Raw genomic sequence first — 19770 nt, forward strand, 5'->3', positions numbered from 1 at the left:
GGAGGAGTGGTGAGAGTAGTAGAGATATACCAGTACAGAGGGATGGGCCAAAAAGTGATATACATTTCAGTAAGATTGGATTTTTAGCATTTATAGCAATGGTTATCAACTGTACTGCAGAGATGGAACGGAAGTCGCAGAAAATTGATGTGGTGGCTGCTGCAGAGAGGTATTTGGGTATGTGAGACTTGACATCAGAAGAGTTATAGGGTGTGTTAAGTGGTGATATTCCATCCTTTCAGGTTGATGTCATGAGGTAGGAATACATACATTGAATTAGTGGAGTAGGGTGGTGTTAATTTTATTTTATAAAATTTGGAAATTAGTGAGTGTAGTGTCAGATGGTAGGGTATTTAAGTACATTTGTATTTTTCAAGAAAAGTGCAAGGGAGTTGTACTCCAGTCTAGTAGGTGGCGGTAATGCAACAAATTGGATGCCAACCACCGTTAAACCTCATAGAAGAAGAATTTTCACAGCGCGAGAGTGTTGTTAACTAAAATGGCGGCGCGGTGGGGAGCAGGCGATGAGATTTTAGCTGCCTGCAACATGGAATTGTTCTCTACAAATACACTAGACGAGGTAAAGTACAGTGATACCGTTGTATATTTGGTATCATCCGTGTATCTGTGCTGTATGGGAATGTCTCGTGTGCTGGGAATGATGCGCTGAAAAAGTGACACGTGGATACAGCCACTGTCCAGAACAATCATGGCATGGTTGATTATTAGCAGCCGGGTGGAGAATACCGATTACATCTAATCCCTTGATAAGTAGATCGATATTTGTGTTTTCATGGGTGTTTGTTTTAACTGCTATAGTGACTCGGTAGTATGTGAAGTTGCCGGCTGCATAACTAATGCATTGCTAGCCCGGTTGTGTAGTTAGCTAACAGTTAGACAACGTGCTTTTTGGCTTTAAATGTGTTGAACTCAGTCTTTTGGATTTCATTGTTTACTAACTGCCTCGGCCAAACGAACGTGGATGATTTATATAGTGTAGTTATCCAATGGCCGTTCTTTAATGTACAAATATAGCAAACGTAAAACCACTTGGACGAGTAACGTTAGCTAGCTACTGTAACGTTAGCTTTAAGTTGGGAGATGTCCAGTTTGTTCGTCCGAGGTGAGGCCATTGACAGCTAGTTGGAAGTCTGTAAAACATCGTGAAAGTCAATGTCTGGCAATGACATGATTGAACCAAATGTGCTGATTTTAATGAACCTTTAATATCTATCTATATGCCTCGTTGTTGATGGATGTTTCTTTAGCCTGTGCCTCTTCAAATTCAGTCTCGAGTCGGAGCCATTTACACGTGGTTCTAAATGCATGCCGTCGTAAAACGCTAAATTAGACTGCGTTCTCGTTATTATAAGTATTGTTAATAGCTAGTTACAGTATGTAATGTACAAAATTGTCACTACCGGTTACGTTATTTTACAGTTGGCTGCAGGTAACTCGAGCTTGATGTGTTGAAATGAACGAAATCCCTAGCTAACTTACACTGAGTTGAAAACATGCAGGAATTTTTATTTAAATAAATATATGTTGGCACCACCTTGGGTGATTGGCAACACATCTCTTCTTGCCTGAAGTTGTATATGATTATAATCGTTTGTAAAACAAAACAAAAACAATCCTCTGCCATGCTTATTTATGAGAAACACGTGGTGGGGAATGCATCACATGTTGACGGATTCAAACAGCTATACATTTACTCATTCAACTCAGAAACCAGCATACCAGTCATTGTGTACATTTCAGACCACAAAAATATATTTGCGGTATTATGAGCACAAGTGTGTTTACAATACTGCCTGTCTAGATTCCATGAGGTACCTTGCTTCTGCGATAGCGGAGCCCGGTTTGTTGCAGTGCAAAACGTGATAATTAGGAAGGAGATCTCTTGGGGCAAGGTGCGTGGTAGCAACATTTCCTTCTGGGCAGGGTCCAGTTCAATGGTGCACATTGGTGCACATTGAACACGTGGGTCCAGTTCAATGGTGCACATTGCACACGTGGGTTACATATGTTGGATACTTTTGTAACGGATGTAAAATTTCTAGCTAGTTAGCGGTGGTGCGCGCTAAATAGCGTTTCAATCGGTGACGTCACTTGCTCTTAGACCTTGAAGTAGTAGTTCCCCTTGCTCTGCAAGGGTCGCGGCTTTTGTGGAGCGATGGGTAACGATGCTTCGAGGGGTGACTGTTGATGTGTGCAGAGGGTCCCTGGTTCGCGCCCGGGTATGGGCGAAGGGACGGTCTAAAGTTATACGCTTACACTTGATACTGTGTTTGGACCATGAGTTTGTTGGTGACACTAACATCTGCGGAAGTTTCAAGTTTCTTGGTGTCCAAAGGGCTACTGTTAATTAATGATATTTATTATGCCCCGGCCGTGTTCTCCGCATCCCAGATTTTATAGCCGCCCCCTCGCACACCATCTGGATTTCGCTGTCATTATTTTGTATACCTTTACTTCACGTTCTGTGGGCAGTTGGTAATTTGCGTCCGAATGCTCCCCTCATGGCTCATTTTCATATTTGTTGAGGGGTGTAGTTTGTTTGTCCTGGCCTGCACCCATCGATTTGATTTTGATTTGATTCAGCCTATTTTTTGTCAATTTTGCTGCGGAAATTCTAAGGGGTCGACAAGCAGTCACATTTTTGCCATATGGTAAAAAAAAAAAACGTGACCAATTGAAAATACTGTGCAAGTAACTTACATTTTTCATTAAGAGCTTAATGAAAACAGGCTTGCTATTGTTGTACAGTCAAACGGCTATAGCCCATTATTGAACATGCAACTGCTCTGATGATGCAGCTTTTTGCAGGAAAACACTTCTAAACAGCGCATCTAATGCCAGCACATGTGACCGATATGAAGATCTCCTTTAAACATTTAGAGGGGGGAGTCTTGGTAGAAACAACAAGGATGTGTTGCTAATATGACAAGGATTGTGCCTTTGGGCTTCTGGACAAAGAAAGTTTATGAAAACCAATGCAACAAGAGAGAAATGCTGGTTATTCCTCGAGTCAATTTCCACTGCCCCACATAATTTTAATTACTATAATAAAAAAAATCCTAATTTAAAAAAAGTTGTTTTCATTATTTTTTTTTATACATTGGTTGGGTCTGTCTGTCAATATTGGCCTTCTGCAGTGAAAGGTGGCAGAGCAACAGCGGTCTTTCAGACCATGAGACATCCCTAAAATCTGTCTTCTCGTGAAAATATCTAGCGTCTGAACTGTTTGTCCTACAAACTATTATGAAGGTGAGATTCACAAACATGTACAGTAACAGTCAAAAGTTTGGACGTCTACTCAGTCCAGGTTTTTTTAAATATATTTACATTTTTACTAGATTCTACATTGTAGAATAATAAAGACACCAACGCTATGAAATAACACATGGAATCATGTAGTAACCAAAAAAGGGTTAAACAAATCAATATATTTTAGATTTTTCAAAGTAGCCACCATTTGCCTTGACAGCTTTGCACACGCTTGGCATTCTCTCAACCAGCTTCACCTGGAATGCTTTTCCAACTGCCTTGAAGGAGTTCCCACATATGCTGAGCACTTGTTGGCTGCTTTTCCTTCACTCTGCGTTTCTATGGTCTAATGGCAGTAACAGTAAGGCCCCTATTTTAATGTCTCATCAAATAATTATTTTACCATTACACTCCATTATCAGCTTTTTGAGGAGCTGCTTTCACGCTGTCTGACAGGTGATGGGCCATTTTCTTCTGCAAACTAGGCTCTGTATGCTATGCATGTGTGACAACTAACGAAAATACATGGGTCAATTTAAAGTCCACAAAATTATGCAAATTGACCTGTAGACTGATAAGAATGACCGGTAAAACGTATTTTCGGCAGCTAACCAATTTTAAAGGTTAACAGCTAACATCCCTAACGGACTTCATCATCTGCTAGTGTGTAGGTAGGCCCTCTCTCCATGTGTAGGTTTGAGAGGAATGGAGCATGCTTAAAGTAAAAACCGTGAAAAATAAATACCACCCAGCCTGTCAAATGGTAAGATGAAGCTATCAATAACTACTGGATATACTTCAAATATGACTTAGACACGACTTGCTTAGGTGCTTGGGGGGCGATTTTTGGATCGTTTGACTGTCTCCGGGCTTACTGACCCAATTTCCCCCCCATCAGGTGGTGGATCTCCATGGGGGCCTGTCCAGTGAAAGCCTGGCCAGACTGGAGCTGGATACAGGAGAGGCCCTGGAGGCCCTCCACTGCTGTTTGGACCCCTCCATTCTGTCCATCTTTGAAGACACACCCTCAGGAGAGGTAAGGCCCCAAGGACAAAGGTCAAACCACGCCCTGTTTCCAATATAGTACACTACTTTACTTCAGACCAGAGACACGTTTATGTAGTAATTTTACTTTTTTGGTAATTGTACAATAGTTCTAACTTTTAACAAACTTGTCTACTACTTTTTTTTCTTTCTGTTAATTAATTTTTCTCTCACAGAATAAATTTGGACTTGATGAGGTGAACCAGGCTACGCTCCTCACAGCTTTGACTGAAATCCTGGATAACGTGGACAATGAGAATATATCACACTTTGACACACTGTCAGACTCAGACCTACTGTCTGGCCAGAAACGTCGGGAACACTCTCCGGTGAGTCCTAATGCACACCATACACATAGGAACTGTGACCGTATCCCTCTTTGACATACTGCCCGAATCTGAACTATTATCAGTTCAGGGAACACACCCCGTGAGTTCCCAGCTGGTCCTGGCCAACGTGCAAGCACAGCTTGCACTAGGCTTGGGCAGTGTACTGGGGTATATGGAAATGGCCCCATTGTGGTTTTTCAATACCATTGAAACTATTTCTTTGAACTTTTTCTATATTTTAATATTTGTAGCTACTTAATCTTTCTAGTGTAAGCGTTCCGCTAGCGGAACCCCTCGACAACATTCCGCTGAAAAGGCAGCGCGGGAAATTAAAAAATATTTTGGGGAAATATGTTAATGTGTGAAAGTTGCAAGTTCAATACAGAAAATTAAAGATAAACATCTTGTTAATCTACCCATCGTGTCCGAAAAAAATATATTAAAAACAAATATGCTTCACAGCGAAAGCACAACATATGAGTATGTTAGGTCATAGCCAAGTCAAAAAAAACACACAGCTGTTTTTCCAGCCAAAGATAGGAGTCACAAAAAGCAGAAATATAGATAAAATTAATCACTAACCTTTGATGATCTTCATCAGATGACACTCATAGGACATCATGTCACCCAATACATGTATGTTTTGTTCGATAATGTGCACATTTATATCCAAATATCTCAGTTACATTGGCGCGTTACGTGCAATAATGTTTTGATTCCAAAACATCCAGTGATTTTGCAGAAATACTCATAATAAACATTGATAAAAGATACTAGTGTTATTCACAGAATTAGAGATGGACTTCTCCTTAATGCAACCGCTGTGTCAGATTTTTTAAAACTTTATGGAAAAGGCATGATCTGAGAATGGCGCTAAGAGCCCAATCCAGCCAGAGAAATATCTGCCATTTTGCAGTCAACAGAAGGTAGAAATAACACTATAAATATTCACTTACCTTTGATCTTCATCAGAAGACACTCCCAGGAATCCCAGTTCGACAATAAATGACTGATTTGTTCCATAAAGTTCCATCATTTATGTCCAAATAGCCACTTGTTGTTTGCGTGTTCAGCCCAGTAATCCATCTTCATGAGGCGTGAGCACTTCGTCCTGACAAAAACTCTAAGTTCCGTTACAGGTCGTAGAAACAAGTCAAACGATGTATTGAATCAATCTTTAGGATGTTTTTAACATAAAACATCAATGTCCCAACCGGAGAATTCCTATGAAGAAAAGCACTGGAACGAGAGGTTACTCTGTCGGGAGCCTGAGACACTCTGCCAGACCACTGAATCAAACAGGCCTCATGAGCCCCTCCTTTATAGTAGAATCCTCATTCACGTTTCTAAAGACGGTTGATATCTAGTGGAAGCCGTAGGAAGTGCAACTTTATCCATTGCCCACTGTGTATTGAAGAACTACAAACCACCTATATCCTACTTCCTGGTTGGATTTTTCTCAGGTTTTCACCTGCCATATAAGTTCTGTTATTCTCACAGACATCATTCAAACAGTTTTAGAAACTTCAGTGTTTTCTATCCAATACTACTACTAATATGCATATATTCGCATCTGGGACAGAGTAGGAGGCAGTTACCTCTGGGCACGCTATTCATCCAAAAGTGAAAATGCTGCCCCCTATCCCAAAAAGGTTTTAACTTCTTGACGCTACCATCCCTTAAGCGGGATAATTGTCATCAGCAACCGCTGAATAGCATAGCGCCTCAGTCAAATAATATTACTACAAATATTCATGAAATCACAAGTGCAATATTGCAAAACACAGTTTAGCCTTTTGTTAATCCACCTGTCGTCTCAGATTTTGAAATTATGCTTTACAGCGAAAGCAATCCAAGCAGTTGTAAGTTTATCGATCGCACGACAAAACATTAAGTACACTTAGCATCAGGTAGCTTGGTCACAAATCAGAAAAGTAATCAAATTAATAGTTTACCTTTGATCTTCGGATGTTTTCACTCACGAGACTCCCAGTTACACAACAAATGTTCCTTTTGTTCCATTAAGATTATTTTTATACCCAAAATATCTCCGTTTGTTTGTCGCATTGTGTTCAGAAATCCACAGGAAAGAGTGGCAACGACAACGCAGACAAATTCCAAATAGTTTCCATAATGTCCACAGAAACATGTCAAATGTTTTTTATAATCAATCCTCAGGTTGTTTTAAATATATATAATCGATAATATATCAACTGCAAATGTCTTTCACAGTAGGAGAGGGAAAAGCAATACCTATCCAAACTATGTTGCGCGAGCAAAACTCATGTGACCACTTGACGCGATGTTATCGTTCTGGCTCATTTTTCAAAATAAAAGCCTGAAACTATGTCTGAAGACTGACACCTTGAGGAAGCGATAGGAAATAGGATTATGGTTGATATCCCTTTAAATGGAGCAATGGGAGGCTATGGAACATGGAGTTTTCAAAATAGAAGCCACTTCCTGTTTTGATTTTCCTCAGGGTTTCGCCTCTAATATCAGTTCTGTTATACTCACAGACAATATTTTGACAGTTTTAACTTTAGTGTTTTCTATCCTAATCTGTCAATTATTTGCATATTTTAGCATCTGGTCCTGAGAAATAGGCCGTTTACTTTGGGAACGTTATTTTTCCTAACATAAAAATAGTGCCCCCTGGCTTCAAAACGTTAAGTAAATACCTGCAGTCAACTTGTGCAATATGTTAGAAGATAACGCAGACTGTGATCTTCATTTAACCTGTCACATTATGAAACTTTCCAATCTTCCCCTGTAACAGCTGAGACAGTACACGTGTTTTACACGCTTCAGCACTAGGCAGTCCCGTTCTGTGAACCGTTGTTGCTCTTAGTTGTTCCACTTCACAATAACATTTACAGTTGTCCAGGGCAGAAATTTGACTAAATTACTTGTTGGGAAGGTGGCATGGTACGGGGTTCAACGTTACTGAGCTCTAAAGTACGGCCGTTCTACTGCCAATGCTTGTCTATGGAGATTGCATGGCTTTTTGCACCAGTCGGCAACGGGTGTGGCTGAAATAGCTGAATCCACTAATTTGATGGCGTGTCCACATACTTTTGTGCATACATAGTGTATTTCTTATGCTTTTATCTTATTTTCCTGCGTGGAAAAATATGTTTAACTTGCTAGTTACCTAAGTGGCTGAATTAATAAGGTGACTGGGCATCATATTGTGTTGGCTTTCTGCCATGTTTGAGAAGTCAAAGCCCATTGGATGAGTTATCTGTACAGCTGCCACTGCTGTTTTTTAAAATGTATTTCTTTGCATTTTTTCTTCTGACATCTTTGCTGCAGTTCTCTTTTTCAAAACAAGATAATTAGCTCACTGAGGACTAGCATTTCTTTAGGATCTATAATTTGGATATGCCATGTAGTAGTGCATATGTCTTAGTCACTTGGTTGCAGAAGGTTGAATGGACACTGAGTATAATCTAGTGGAGGATAAGATTTAAGAAGCAAGGCTGTCTAAACTAATAGGCAACTGGAATTAATGACACCGTTTTATGCTTAAACTGTGTTGTGTTGATTCACTGTTGAGGTTGTCCTATGTGTGATTGTAATGTTTGTTTCTTCTCATATTGCAGCTGAGGAGAATGCTGTGCTTGTCCTGCTCGCCTCCAGAGAGAGAGACACTCTGCAACACACGACAGTTCTCCACAGGAAAGGTAGTTCATCTGCTTTCATTACCTCCCAGTTGTAAATGCATTAGACTGTATCACTTTAGTTATTTTGGTATTTTCATATTGACACATGCATAGGAAGTTCATGCAAATCATAATTATTGCTAGACATAACAAATAGTGTAGCTAGTGAGAAAGTCTGCATATACAGGTGGTCCAGGCATTTTAAACCTCCAAGCTGAACGGAGAAAGCCCCAGACGTTGACCTGATGTTTCCCCTCTATCTAGAGTCTCCCCAGGACACAGAAGTCTGTCCAGAGGAGTGACGGAGAGGAGGAAGAGGATGGAGAGCAAGAGTTCCTGAACTGGGATGGCCTGAACCTGCCTCTCCCACTGGCTCTGGAGCAGCACATGGAGGAAGAAGGCGAGGATGGAGAAAGCATGTCAGTGAGTCTAGGAGAGCTGGTCAGACATATGCACCCTTGCTGCATGGCCGTGTGCATGGAGAATGGAGAAGGGGAAGAACAGATGCTGGCAGAGAAAAGGATACTGCTGGAGGTGGTGGACCAGGGAGCACATAGAGAATCTATATTTGCCCTCCCAGATATGGGCCTCTCCCTCTGTCATCCCTCTTTCTCCCTGTCTGGAGTAGAAGACTCGTCCGAAGCGGAGCAGAGGGTTCCAGATGAAGTTTTGGAGGCCACCATTTTGGAGACGCCAGAGTCTGCGAATGATGATGTCGTAGTTGAGGATGACCCAGCAGAGGTGGCCGGCCCTTCTGACCCCGCGGTGACCCTGAGGTCAGAGGCAAGGGGTGAGAAGGTCATCGACAGGAGACCAAAGGAGGAGACTGCAGAGAGATGTCCGTCTCGTAGGAAAAGGAAACGGAAAAACAAAATTGAGAATTCACCTCCTGAAGTAACACCTGAACCTGACCAGGCAGAGGGGAGGGTCCTGAGGAGAGTAGCCCAGGAATCCTCGCCCCTCGAGCCTGTCAAGGAGACAACCAAACCAAAGAAAAAGGACAAGAACATGTCATTAACTTCCGCCATTTCTACGGCCGCCCCCGAGGCCCCAAAACACAAGACGAGTGTGACACATGCCGCCGAAACACAACGGCAGAGCCATGTGGAAGTCACCACCCTAGTACTGCCCACACAACCCAGCATTAAGGTCATCCCCGCCTCTGACCTGTTGCCAATGACTATGACCCCCGAGAAGGTCTCCCAACCAACCACAGCCTGCAGGAAGCCTCAAGGCCCCCCAGCTTCTACAGCTAACCCAACTGCCCACCAGATGATGGAAGCCCCCCAGGCAATGACAATTAAAGCTCCCAGTGCCAACCCTGTATCAGTGGCCCCTCAGCCAATGATGCAGCTCAACGTTGCCCCTCTAGTGGCCCCCCAGGTGATCCCACAGCCCATTGAGGCCCCTCAGGCTATTGAACCCAAACCCAAGCCCCTGTCCCTCCAGCAGTACCGGCTGCTGCGCCAGCAGAAGAAACTTGCCCCCCTAGAGAGACTGGTGGACCAGAGCGTCAAGTGGCCCATCCTCCTTGAGGCCCCTACAGAGCTGCCCCCCATCCCCTGCCTCCCCACCCCCTCCTCCAGAGGCCCCCACCCCTCCCTGGGGAAGAATGATATGGAGGAAGTGAAAGCAGCCTGGCAGCCCATGGGGCCAGGAGCACCTCCTACACCTGAAGCCCTGCTGGTGCATCCTACTTACATGCAGTCCCCCAAATCATATTCCTCTAGCAAAGTTGCTAGTGCAAACGCGGCCCTTACCACCCCTCCCCAGCAAGCGGCTGTTCCTACTCCACAGTCATCTAAAGCTAGCCAACTCCAGCCCCTAATCTCTGCTATGCCTGCATCCAGTACTGTGAAGGTGATACCACCCCAGACCCTTTCTGTGAAGTGTTGTATACCCCAGGCCCCCCAGCTTGCACTCTCAAACCCCCTGCTCCAGTCTCAGTTACCCTACTTGAAGCCCGTGGCCCTTATTAAAGGAGCCTATTCTAAAACCACTACAGCTGCCCACAGGTCCACCTTAATTGGTACTATACCCCAAAAACCCACCCTCGACGCTACTACTGTACCCAAGAGAACTTTAAACCCCAATGCTGCTGCTGTTTGTGTACAGAAACCTACCCCTGTTGCTCCTCTGAAGGTGGCTACTAATCTCCAGAAGGGAGTAGTTGCTCTGCCCCAGCCTAGGGTGCCTGAGCTACCTACCATCACTCCTGTGTCTACCCCAGCCAAGCCCTCCAACGACCAGGCCTTCAAACCTCCAGTCTTCAAACCTCCAGTGAGGTGTTCTCCAGCCCAGGAAGCCCCCAAAGCCAAGAGTCCTACTCAGGAGCTGATGGAGGCCTTCACCATTGAAATCGGTGAGAGGATATACTGAATTTACTATTGAGCCTCTGGTTGCTTGGATGCCACATCCGTAGAGCAATTACAAGCATGTAAAGTGTTTTCTCCTGGCTGTAGTTGTTGTGGTTTATTGGTATAGTAGTGAGTGGTTGTTCTCTCTCACAGGTATTGAAGCTGCAGACCTCACCAGCCTGCTGGAGCAGTTTGAAGAGACACAAGGTGAGTGATATGGACTCGGAGCTATTGACACGAGTTCTCTCTGGCTGTAGGGGAAACCGTAAAAAAAAAAATAAGTAGTTGCCATTTCTTTTACATTTCCATGTTTCTTTGGCATTGCCGATATTTCATATGTGACAAGGTACCGAAAAATAGCATTTCTGTTAGAAAACAGCCAGGAATTCTGTGCCGATTTTTATTTTTGATATTTTTTTATAGAATAATGACAATTACAACAATACTGAATGAACACTTATTTTAACTTAATACATCAATAAAATCAATTTAGCTTCAAATAAATAATGAAACACGTTCAATGTGGTTTAAATAATGCAAAAACATAGTTTTGGAGAAAGTAAAAGTGCAATATGTGCTATGTAAGAAAGCAAACGTTTCACTTCCATGCTCAGAACATGAGAACATATGAAAGCTGGTGGTTCCATTTAACATGAGTCTTCAATATTCCCAGGTAAGAAGTTTTAGGTTGTAGTTATTATAGGAATTATAGGTCTATTTGGATGTTCTTATAGGCACTTTAGTATTGCCAGTGTAACAGTATAGCTTCCGTCCCTCTCCTCGCTCCTCCCTGGGCTTGAACCAGCAACACAATGACAACAGCCACCACATCGAAGCAGCGTTACCCATGCAGAGCAAGGGAAACAACCACCCCAAGGCTCAGAGCGAGTGAAGTTTGAAATGCTATTAGCGTGCGCTAACTAGCTAGCTATTTCACTTCGGTTACACCAGCCCCATCTCGGGAGTTGATAGGCTTGAAGTCATAAACAGCTTGACGCACAACGAAGAGCTGCTGGCAAAACGCACGAAAGTGCTGTTTGAATGAATGTTTACGCGCCTGCTTCTGCCTACCACTGCTCAGTCAGATACTTAGATACTTGTATGCCTGTATACTCAGTCCCATTATATGCAACGCAGGACATGCTAGATAATATCTAGTAATATCATCAACCATGTGTAGTTAACTAGTGATTATGATTGATTGTTTTTTATAAGATAAGTTTAATGCTAGCTAGCAACTTATCTTGGCTTACTGCATTCGTGTAACAGGCAGTGTGGAGTGTAACGAGAGAGAGGCAGGTTATTGCATTGGACTAGTAAACTGTAAGGTTGCAAGGTTGGATCCCCCGAGCTGACAAGGTGAAAATCTGTCTTTCTGCCCCTGAACGAGGCAGTTAACCAACCGTTCCTAGGCCGTCATTGAAAATAAGAATGTGTTCTTAACTGACTTGCCTAGTTAAATAAAGGTATAATTTTTTTTTTTTTATCAGCAAATCGGCGCCCAAAAATACCAATTTCCGATTGTTATGAAAACGTGAAATCGGCCCTAATTAATCGACCATTCCGATTAACCGGTCGACCTCTAGTCTCCAGGATCACTTTCACTGGATTGTGTGATGGAAAAGCGGGGTGAAGGGTTGCAGAGCAGGTCTACCTCTGGCCTTAATTGACTGATGAGATGGTTGGAGGAATTTAGTGCCAAGACTCTTATGGTCCTTAAGAATTTAACCCAAGCATTTGGCTTTGCAGGTCGATCTGGAACGTGCTCACTTAGGTGTTTTGGTGCAGGTTAGGAGCTTGAGAAGCAGCGCTAGACGTTGTCTTTATTATTCATGGGTTATCTAGAGGGGCGTTCATACTTTGGTTTTGAGAACCACATTTTCCTTTGGTTAGTGAGGATGCTGGTTAAGTCTTGTCATGTAGAAACATCCCATTATCAACTGTTCACATGTAAGGAGCATTCTCAGTAGGTTATCAGTATGTCCTTCCTGGAGGCCTTTCTGTGTTTTAGCCTAGTTTTTCCATTCCAACACACTAAGGCAATTGAGTTCATTGTTGGTTACTTCATATACTGTTTTATGGTGGTGTATATTCTACACATGAACATGGTGGTGACATGATCTAATCTAGCTACGTGCCACCTCTGGCATTTTAGAAAGCATTGGTTTTCAGGTCCAAACATTGAGGTGTCAGTTGGAAACATGGGATATGGCTGTTTCAGGAGATGGATTTTGAGAACACTATGCTTTTTAGTAACCTGTTCCCATGTAATTATCCCCAAGGAGGAAATTGGGTTAACATTTTCTACCATTACTACTTTAATGTGTGAAGGTGCTGCGTAGTGAAATCAAATTGTATTCGTCAACAACAGGTTGTAGAATAACAGTGAAATGCTTCTTTACGCACCACACCCCCCAACAATGCAGAGAATGAAAATAAAGAAATAATAGGGAAATTATAACGCATAATAATAATAATAATATTATTATTATTATTATTATTATTATTGAGTAAAAATAACTTGGCTATATACACAGAGTACCAGTCCCGAGTTGATGTTCAGGGCTACAAGGCAATTTTGGTAGATACAGTTGATGTCGGAAGTTTACATACTTTCGCCAAATACATTTACTCAGTTTTTCACAATTCCTGACGATTAATCCTAGTAAAGATTCCCTGTCTTAGGTCAGTTAGGATCACCACTTTATTTTAAGAATGTAAAATGTCAGAATAATAGTAGAGGATTATTTATATCAGCTTTTATTTCTTTCATCACATTCCCAGTGGGTCAGAAGTTTACATGCACTCAATTAATACTTCAAACCAAAGTTTATTTGTCACGTGCGCTGAATACAACAGGTGAAATGCTTACTTACAGGCTCTAACCAAAAGTGCAAAAAAGGTGTTAGGTGAATAATAGGTAGGTAAAGAAATTAAACAACAGTAAAAAGACAGGCTATATACAGTAGCGAGGCTACATATATGATGAACAGAGAGTAGCAGTAGCGTAAAGGAGGGGGTGGTGGGTGGCAGGACGCAATGCATATAGCCCGGTTAGCCAATGGGCAGGAGCACTGGTTGGTCGGCCCAATTGAGGTAGTATGTACATGACTGTGGCTATGCAAATATGATTAACAGAGAGTAGCAGCAGCTTAAAAGGAGGGGTTGGGGGGGGCACACTGCAAATAGTCCGGGTAACCATTTGATTACCTGTTCAGGAGTCATATGGCTTGGGGGTAAAAGCTTTTGAAGCCTTTTTGTCCTAGACTTGGCACTCCGGTACCGCTTGCCATGCAGTAGTAGAGAGAACAGTCTATGGCTGGGGTCTTTGACCATTTTTAGGGCCTTCCTCTGATACTGGTGTAGAGGTCCTGGATGGCAGGCAGCTTATCCCCAGTGATGTACTGGGCCGTACGCACTACCCTCTGTAGTGCCTTGCGATCAGATCCCAAGCAGTTGCCACACCAAGTGGTGATGCTCTCAATTGTGCAGCTGTAGGACTTTTTGAGGATCTGAGGGCCCATGCCAAGTCTTTTTAGCCTCTTGAGTGGATGAGGCATTGTCATTGCCACGATTGATCCTTCGTGATGTCGACACTGAGGTACTTGAAGCTCTCGACCTGCTCCACTACAGACCTGTAATGTGAATGGTGGCGTCCTTGGCCCCTCAATTCTTGGGAGTCCACGATCAGCTCATTTTATCTTTCTGGCGTTAAGGGGGAGGTTGTTGTCTTGAGACCACACTGCCAGGTCTCTGACCAACTCCCTATTGGCTGTCTCATCGTTGTCGGTGATCAGGCCTTCCATCGTTGTGTCTTCATCAAAGACATTGCGCTGCAATGCAGTCGTTGGTGAACTGGAAGTACAGGAGAGGACTAAGCATGCACCCCTGAAAGGCCCCTGTGTTGAGGGTCAGCGTGGCAGATCTGTTGTTGCCTACCCTCACCACCTGATGGTGGCCCGTCAGGAAGTCCAGTATCCAGTTACAGAGGGAGGTGTCCCAGGGTCCTTAGCTTAGTGATGAGCTTGAAGGACACTGGTGTTTAACGCTGAGCTGTAGTCAATGAACAGTTTCTCACTTAGGTGTTCCTCTTGTCCAGGTGGTAGTGCAATTAAGATTGCGTCATCTGTGGATCTGTTGGGGCAGTATACAAATTGGAGTGGATGCAGGGTGTCTGGGATGATGGTGTTGTGAGTCATGACCAGACTTTTGAAGCATTTTATGGCTACAGGTAGTCATTTAGACAGGTTACCTTGGTGTTCTTTGGCACATGGACTATGGTGGTCTGCTTGAAACAGGGAGCATTTAAAAATGTCAGTGAAGACAATTGCAAACTGGTCAGCTCATGGTAATCCATCTGGCCCTGTGAATGTTAACCAGTTTGCCTTGCTCGCATAGGCTATGGCGAGCGTGTTCACACAGGTGTCTGGAACAGCTGGTGCTTTCATGTATGTTTGTCCTGTATTGAGGCTTTGCCTGTTTGATGGCTTGTCATGGCGGGATTTCTTATAAGCGTCTGGATTAGTGTCCTGCTCCTTGAAAGCGGCAGCTCTAGCCTTTAGCATAGTCCAAATGTTGCCTGTAATCCATTGCTTCTGCTACGTACGTTCACTCTGTGGTCGACGCACTTATTAATGAAGCCGGTGACACATCTGCTAAACACCTCAATGCAATTGGATGAATCCCGGAACATATTCCAGTCTGTGCTAGCAAAACAGTCCTGTTGCTTAGTCAGGGCAGCTGGTATGTGGTCATGTCGGCTGAGCTGCTGGAGTTCTGCCCTGTCCACAATTCCATTTAACTCGCACACCGCTGCCTTTCTCTGGCTGGAAGTACAGGCCCCAGCTAGAACAAGGAGCCAGGTGTGTTTGTGTCCGCCCCTACATTGGCGCGTGTGTTATGACTCCACAACTGACTAGTCCAGGCCTAGCAAAATGTCTGAAACCTCCATGTAGATGTCCCGAAATCTAAATTATATAATGGAAACAAGTCCGTATGAATGTTTTGTTGGTGGAGAATGGTTACTGTGCTCCCCTACCCCCTTCATCCTTTGCTTTTACTCATGCTTTCTCTTCCCCCCCCCCCCCCCCCCCCCCCCCCTCTCCAGCAAAAGAGGAGCCGTGTGTTCCGGAGGTCTCTGGTAGAGCAGCCGCTGTAGGAAACTCTAGGTGAGTTACCCTACAGCCCCATGCTGCTCTGGGTCGGTATGTGTGTGTGAATGGAGGGCCTTCGCCAAGACCTACCGCAAACCGAAGACCTTGACTTCTGACCCCACAATGGGCCAAGCGCTCAACCATTTTCTATTTGTTTCTGTTCAGCAGTTCGAAAATGTTCTACTGTCTTCGTCTGTGTGGTTTTTCTGGACTAAGCCATAGGCCCCCTCTTAGAATGTACATGTTCAATAAAGCACTGTGTTGAAGGTTTGTTTCTATCACAGTGTGGCGCCTGTGGAGAGAGTCCGAGCGCACGACCTGACAGGCACTGCAGGTACGAACTATTGTACACACACTGGTCACCCTGTTAGCTGCTAATGGTAATTTTATAGTGCAAATGCTAATCACAAAACAATCACCCGGTACATTGCTAATAATACACTGCTAACATACTAAAAAACAAGGAAGAAGTTTACACCACTAACCTATATCGCACTGTCACTCGGAGTAAATGAAAAGTTACCTGTTTCTCTTGGTAAAATGATTTATATCCATTTGTCTTGTGAAATCTACCTTCAAATGGCTGCCAGAGGTATTCTTCTTCAGATGGAACAGTAGCTGACTACTTTGTTCCCATCTCTTACCAGGTCTGACTCCTCCAGCTACCCCTCCTCACCAGATGTGGATGCCCCTGGTCCCAGTTGCCCTCCTTGGTAAGAGTCGAGCCACTGAGGCCCCCAAATCATCGCCCTCCAAGGCAATCCAGAATGACGCACGGCCCCTGCCCTCCAACAAGCTTCAGAGCAAGCCCCCCAGCCCCCCTATAACTCCCACCCCCAATCCAGTGTGTCTCACCCTGGCCTTCTCAGACCACGACTACTCCCTCCTTCAGAAGGAACCCATGGCTATTGCAAGAGAGCCAGGCAGGCGCTGGAATGTCAAACAGCAAGCAGCCATCACCATCGAGCCACTTGGCAGCAACACTACCTGGGTACCGCAGAGGATCCCTGCCCCCTCCCTCCAAACCCTCACAACTGCCCTCGGTACGAAGAACCATCAGGCCCCCCTAGGTCCCCAGCCCCTGGATGTAAAGACTGACAGGACTAGCTCTGTGCTGGAGACCCCTGATGCCTCTCCCACCAGGCTGATGGACCAGGCTGGTCACCTGGAGAGGAGTCCCAAGGCAGGAAGGTCTTACCGGGGCTACAATAATACCTTCTCCCCCAGGCCTAGCCCAAGCCCCAGGGAAGGAAAGCGAGGAAGGAGGAGGAAAAGGAGAATCCACCGTTCCTCCAGCCCCGGCTCTACTGACTCTGAGTCGGACTCCTCTTCTCAGTCTAGATCTCGCTCTCTACTCAGGAAGAGGTGAGATGCTCATCTCGTCTTTTATTTCTGTCTTTATAGCTATTTGTCCCCCCTGTCCCTGGGCAAGGCGGTGTCCTCTAATGGCACAGAGTATTATATCTGGCAGGGGAAAAGAGAATGTCATTATTCATCCTAGTCATCTCTATTCAGTGAGGAAAAAGGCTAGTTCATGGGCACAGATTAGAGGTCGACTGATCATGAATTTTTAACGCCGATACCGATTATTGGTGGACCAAGAAAGCCGATACCGATTTAATCGGGCGTTTTTCAAAAATATATCTATCTGTAATAATGACAATTACAACAATACTGAATGAACAATTAACCCTTTTATTTTAACTTAATATAATACATAAATAACATCTATTTAGTCTCAAATAAATAATGAAACATGTTCAATTTGGTTTAAATAATGCAAAAACAGTGTTGGAGAAGGAAGTGCAATATGTGCCATGTACATTTTATTTTTTTTAAAGCTAACGTTTAAGTTCCTTGCTCAGAACATATGAATGCTGGTGGTTCAATATTCCCAGTTAAGAAGTTTTTGGTTGTAATTACTATAGGAATTATGACGCGTCGAATATTTCTCGAAACCATTTTTACACTGCTCAAAAAAATAAAGGAACACTTAAACAACACAATTTAACTCCAAGTCAATCGCACTTCTGTGAAATCAAACTGTCCACTTAGGTTGCAACACTGATTGACAATACATTTCACATGCTGTTGTGCAAATGGAATAGACAACAGGTGGAAATTATAGGCAATTAGCAAGACACCCCCAATAAAGGAGTGGTTCTGCAGGTGGTGACCACAGACCACTTCTCAGTTCCTATGCTTCCTGGCTGATGTTTTGGTCACTTTTGAATGCTGGCGGTGCTTTCACTCTAGTGGTAGCATGAGACGGAGTCTACAACCCACACAAGTGGCTCAGGTAGTGCAGCTCATCCAGGATGGCACATCAATGCGAGCTGTGGCAAGAAGGTTTGCTGTGTCTGTCAGCGTAGTGTCCAGAGCATGGAGGTGCTACCAGGAGACAGGCCAGTACATCAGGAGACGTGGACGAGGCCGTAGGAGGGCAACAACCCAGCAGCAGGACCGCTACCTTTGCCTTTGTACAAGGAGGAGCACTGCCAGAGCCCTGCAAAATGACCTCCAGCAGGCCACAAATGTGCATGTGTCTCCTCAAACGGTCAGAAAGACTTCATGAGGGTGGTATGAGGGCCCGACGTCCACAGGTGGGGGTTGTGCTTACAGCCCAACACCGTGCAGGACGTTTGGCATTTGCCAGAGATCACCAAGATTGGCAAATTCGCCACTGGCGCCCTGTGCTCTTCACAGATGAAAGCAGGTTCACACTGAGCACATGTGACAGAGTCTGGAGACGCCGTGTAGAACGTTCTGCTGCCTGCAACATCCTCCAGCATGACCGGTTTGGCGGTGGGTCAGTCATGGTGTGGGGTGGCATTACTTTGGGGGGCTGCACAGCCCTCCATGTGCTCGCCAGAGGTAGCCTGACTGCCATTAGGTACCGAGATGAGATCCTCAGACCCCTTGTGAGACCATATGCTGGTGCGGTTGGCCCTGGGTTCCTCCTAATGCAAGACAATGCTAGACCTCATGTGGCTGGAGTGTGTCAGCAGTTCCTGCAAGAGGAAGTCATTGATGCTATGGACTGGCCCACCTTTCCCCAGACCTGAATCCAATTGAGCACATCTGGGACATGTCTCGCTCCATCTACCAACGCCACGTTGCACCACAGACTGTCCAGGAGTTGGCGGATGCTTTAGTCCCGTTCTGGGAGGAGATCCCTCAGGAGACCATCCGCCACCTCATCAGGAGCATGCCCAGGTGTTGTAGGGAGGTCATACAGGCACGTGGAGGCCACACACTACTGAGCCTCATTTTGACTTGTTTTAAGGACATTACATCAAAGTTGGATCAGCCTGTAGTGTGGTTTTCCACTTTAATTTTGAGTGTGACTCCAAATCCAGACCTCCATGGGTTGATAAATTTGATTTCCATTGATAATTTGTGTGATTTTGTTGTCAGCACATTCAACTATGTAAAGAAAAAGTATTTAATAAGAATATTTCATTCAGATCTAGGATGTTATTTTTGAGCAGTGTATTTTATATACCTTTGACTATTGGATGTTCTTATAGGCACTTTAGTATTGCCAGCCTAATCTCGGGAGTTGATAGGCTTGAAGTCATAAACAGAGCTGTGCTTCAAGGTTTGCTACGCGCTGCTCGAATGAATGAATGCTTACGAGCCTGCTGCTGCCTACCACCGCTCAGACTGCTCTATCAAATATCAAATCATAAACTTAATTATAATAAACACACAGAAATACGAGCCTTTGGTCATTAATATGATCAAATCCGGAAAATATCATTTTGAAAACAAAACGATTATTCTTTCAGTGAAATACGGAACCGTTCCGTATTTTGAAGAACGGGTGGCAACCCTAAGTCTAAATATTGCTGTTACATTGCACAACCTTCAATGTTATGTAAAATTCTAGCAAATTAATATGGTCTTTGTTAGGAAGAAACACAGTTCGCAATGAGCCAGGCTGCCCAAA

General features: G+C 44.1%; 1 protein-coding gene across 1 annotated transcript in view; it reads left to right on the forward strand.

Annotated features, from left to right (window-relative positions):
* Positions 1 to 479: 479 nt before the first annotated feature.
* The window catches only part of LOC139381561 (peroxisome proliferator-activated receptor gamma coactivator-related protein 1-like), a 32792-nt gene continuing 13501 nt past the window's right edge, over positions 480 to 19770 (forward strand). Inside the window, exons 1-9 of the mRNA XM_071125196.1 lie at positions 480 to 580; positions 4169 to 4306; positions 4491 to 4643; positions 8249 to 8329; positions 8573 to 10670; positions 10819 to 10872; positions 15773 to 15833; positions 16103 to 16152; positions 16466 to 17183. Coding sequence (XP_070981297.1) covers positions 500 to 580; positions 4169 to 4306; positions 4491 to 4643; positions 8249 to 8329; positions 8573 to 10670; positions 10819 to 10872; positions 15773 to 15833; positions 16103 to 16152; positions 16466 to 17183 — 3434 coding nt within the window. The 5' untranslated portion in view covers positions 480 to 499. The remainder of the gene's footprint in view (positions 581 to 4168; positions 4307 to 4490; positions 4644 to 8248; positions 8330 to 8572; positions 10671 to 10818; positions 10873 to 15772; positions 15834 to 16102; positions 16153 to 16465; positions 17184 to 19770) is intronic.

This window comes from Oncorhynchus clarkii, chromosome 23 (assembly GCF_045791955.1).
Source record: "Oncorhynchus clarkii lewisi isolate Uvic-CL-2024 chromosome 23, UVic_Ocla_1.0, whole genome shotgun sequence".
Taxonomy (NCBI): domain Eukaryota; kingdom Metazoa; phylum Chordata; class Actinopteri; order Salmoniformes; family Salmonidae; genus Oncorhynchus; species Oncorhynchus clarkii.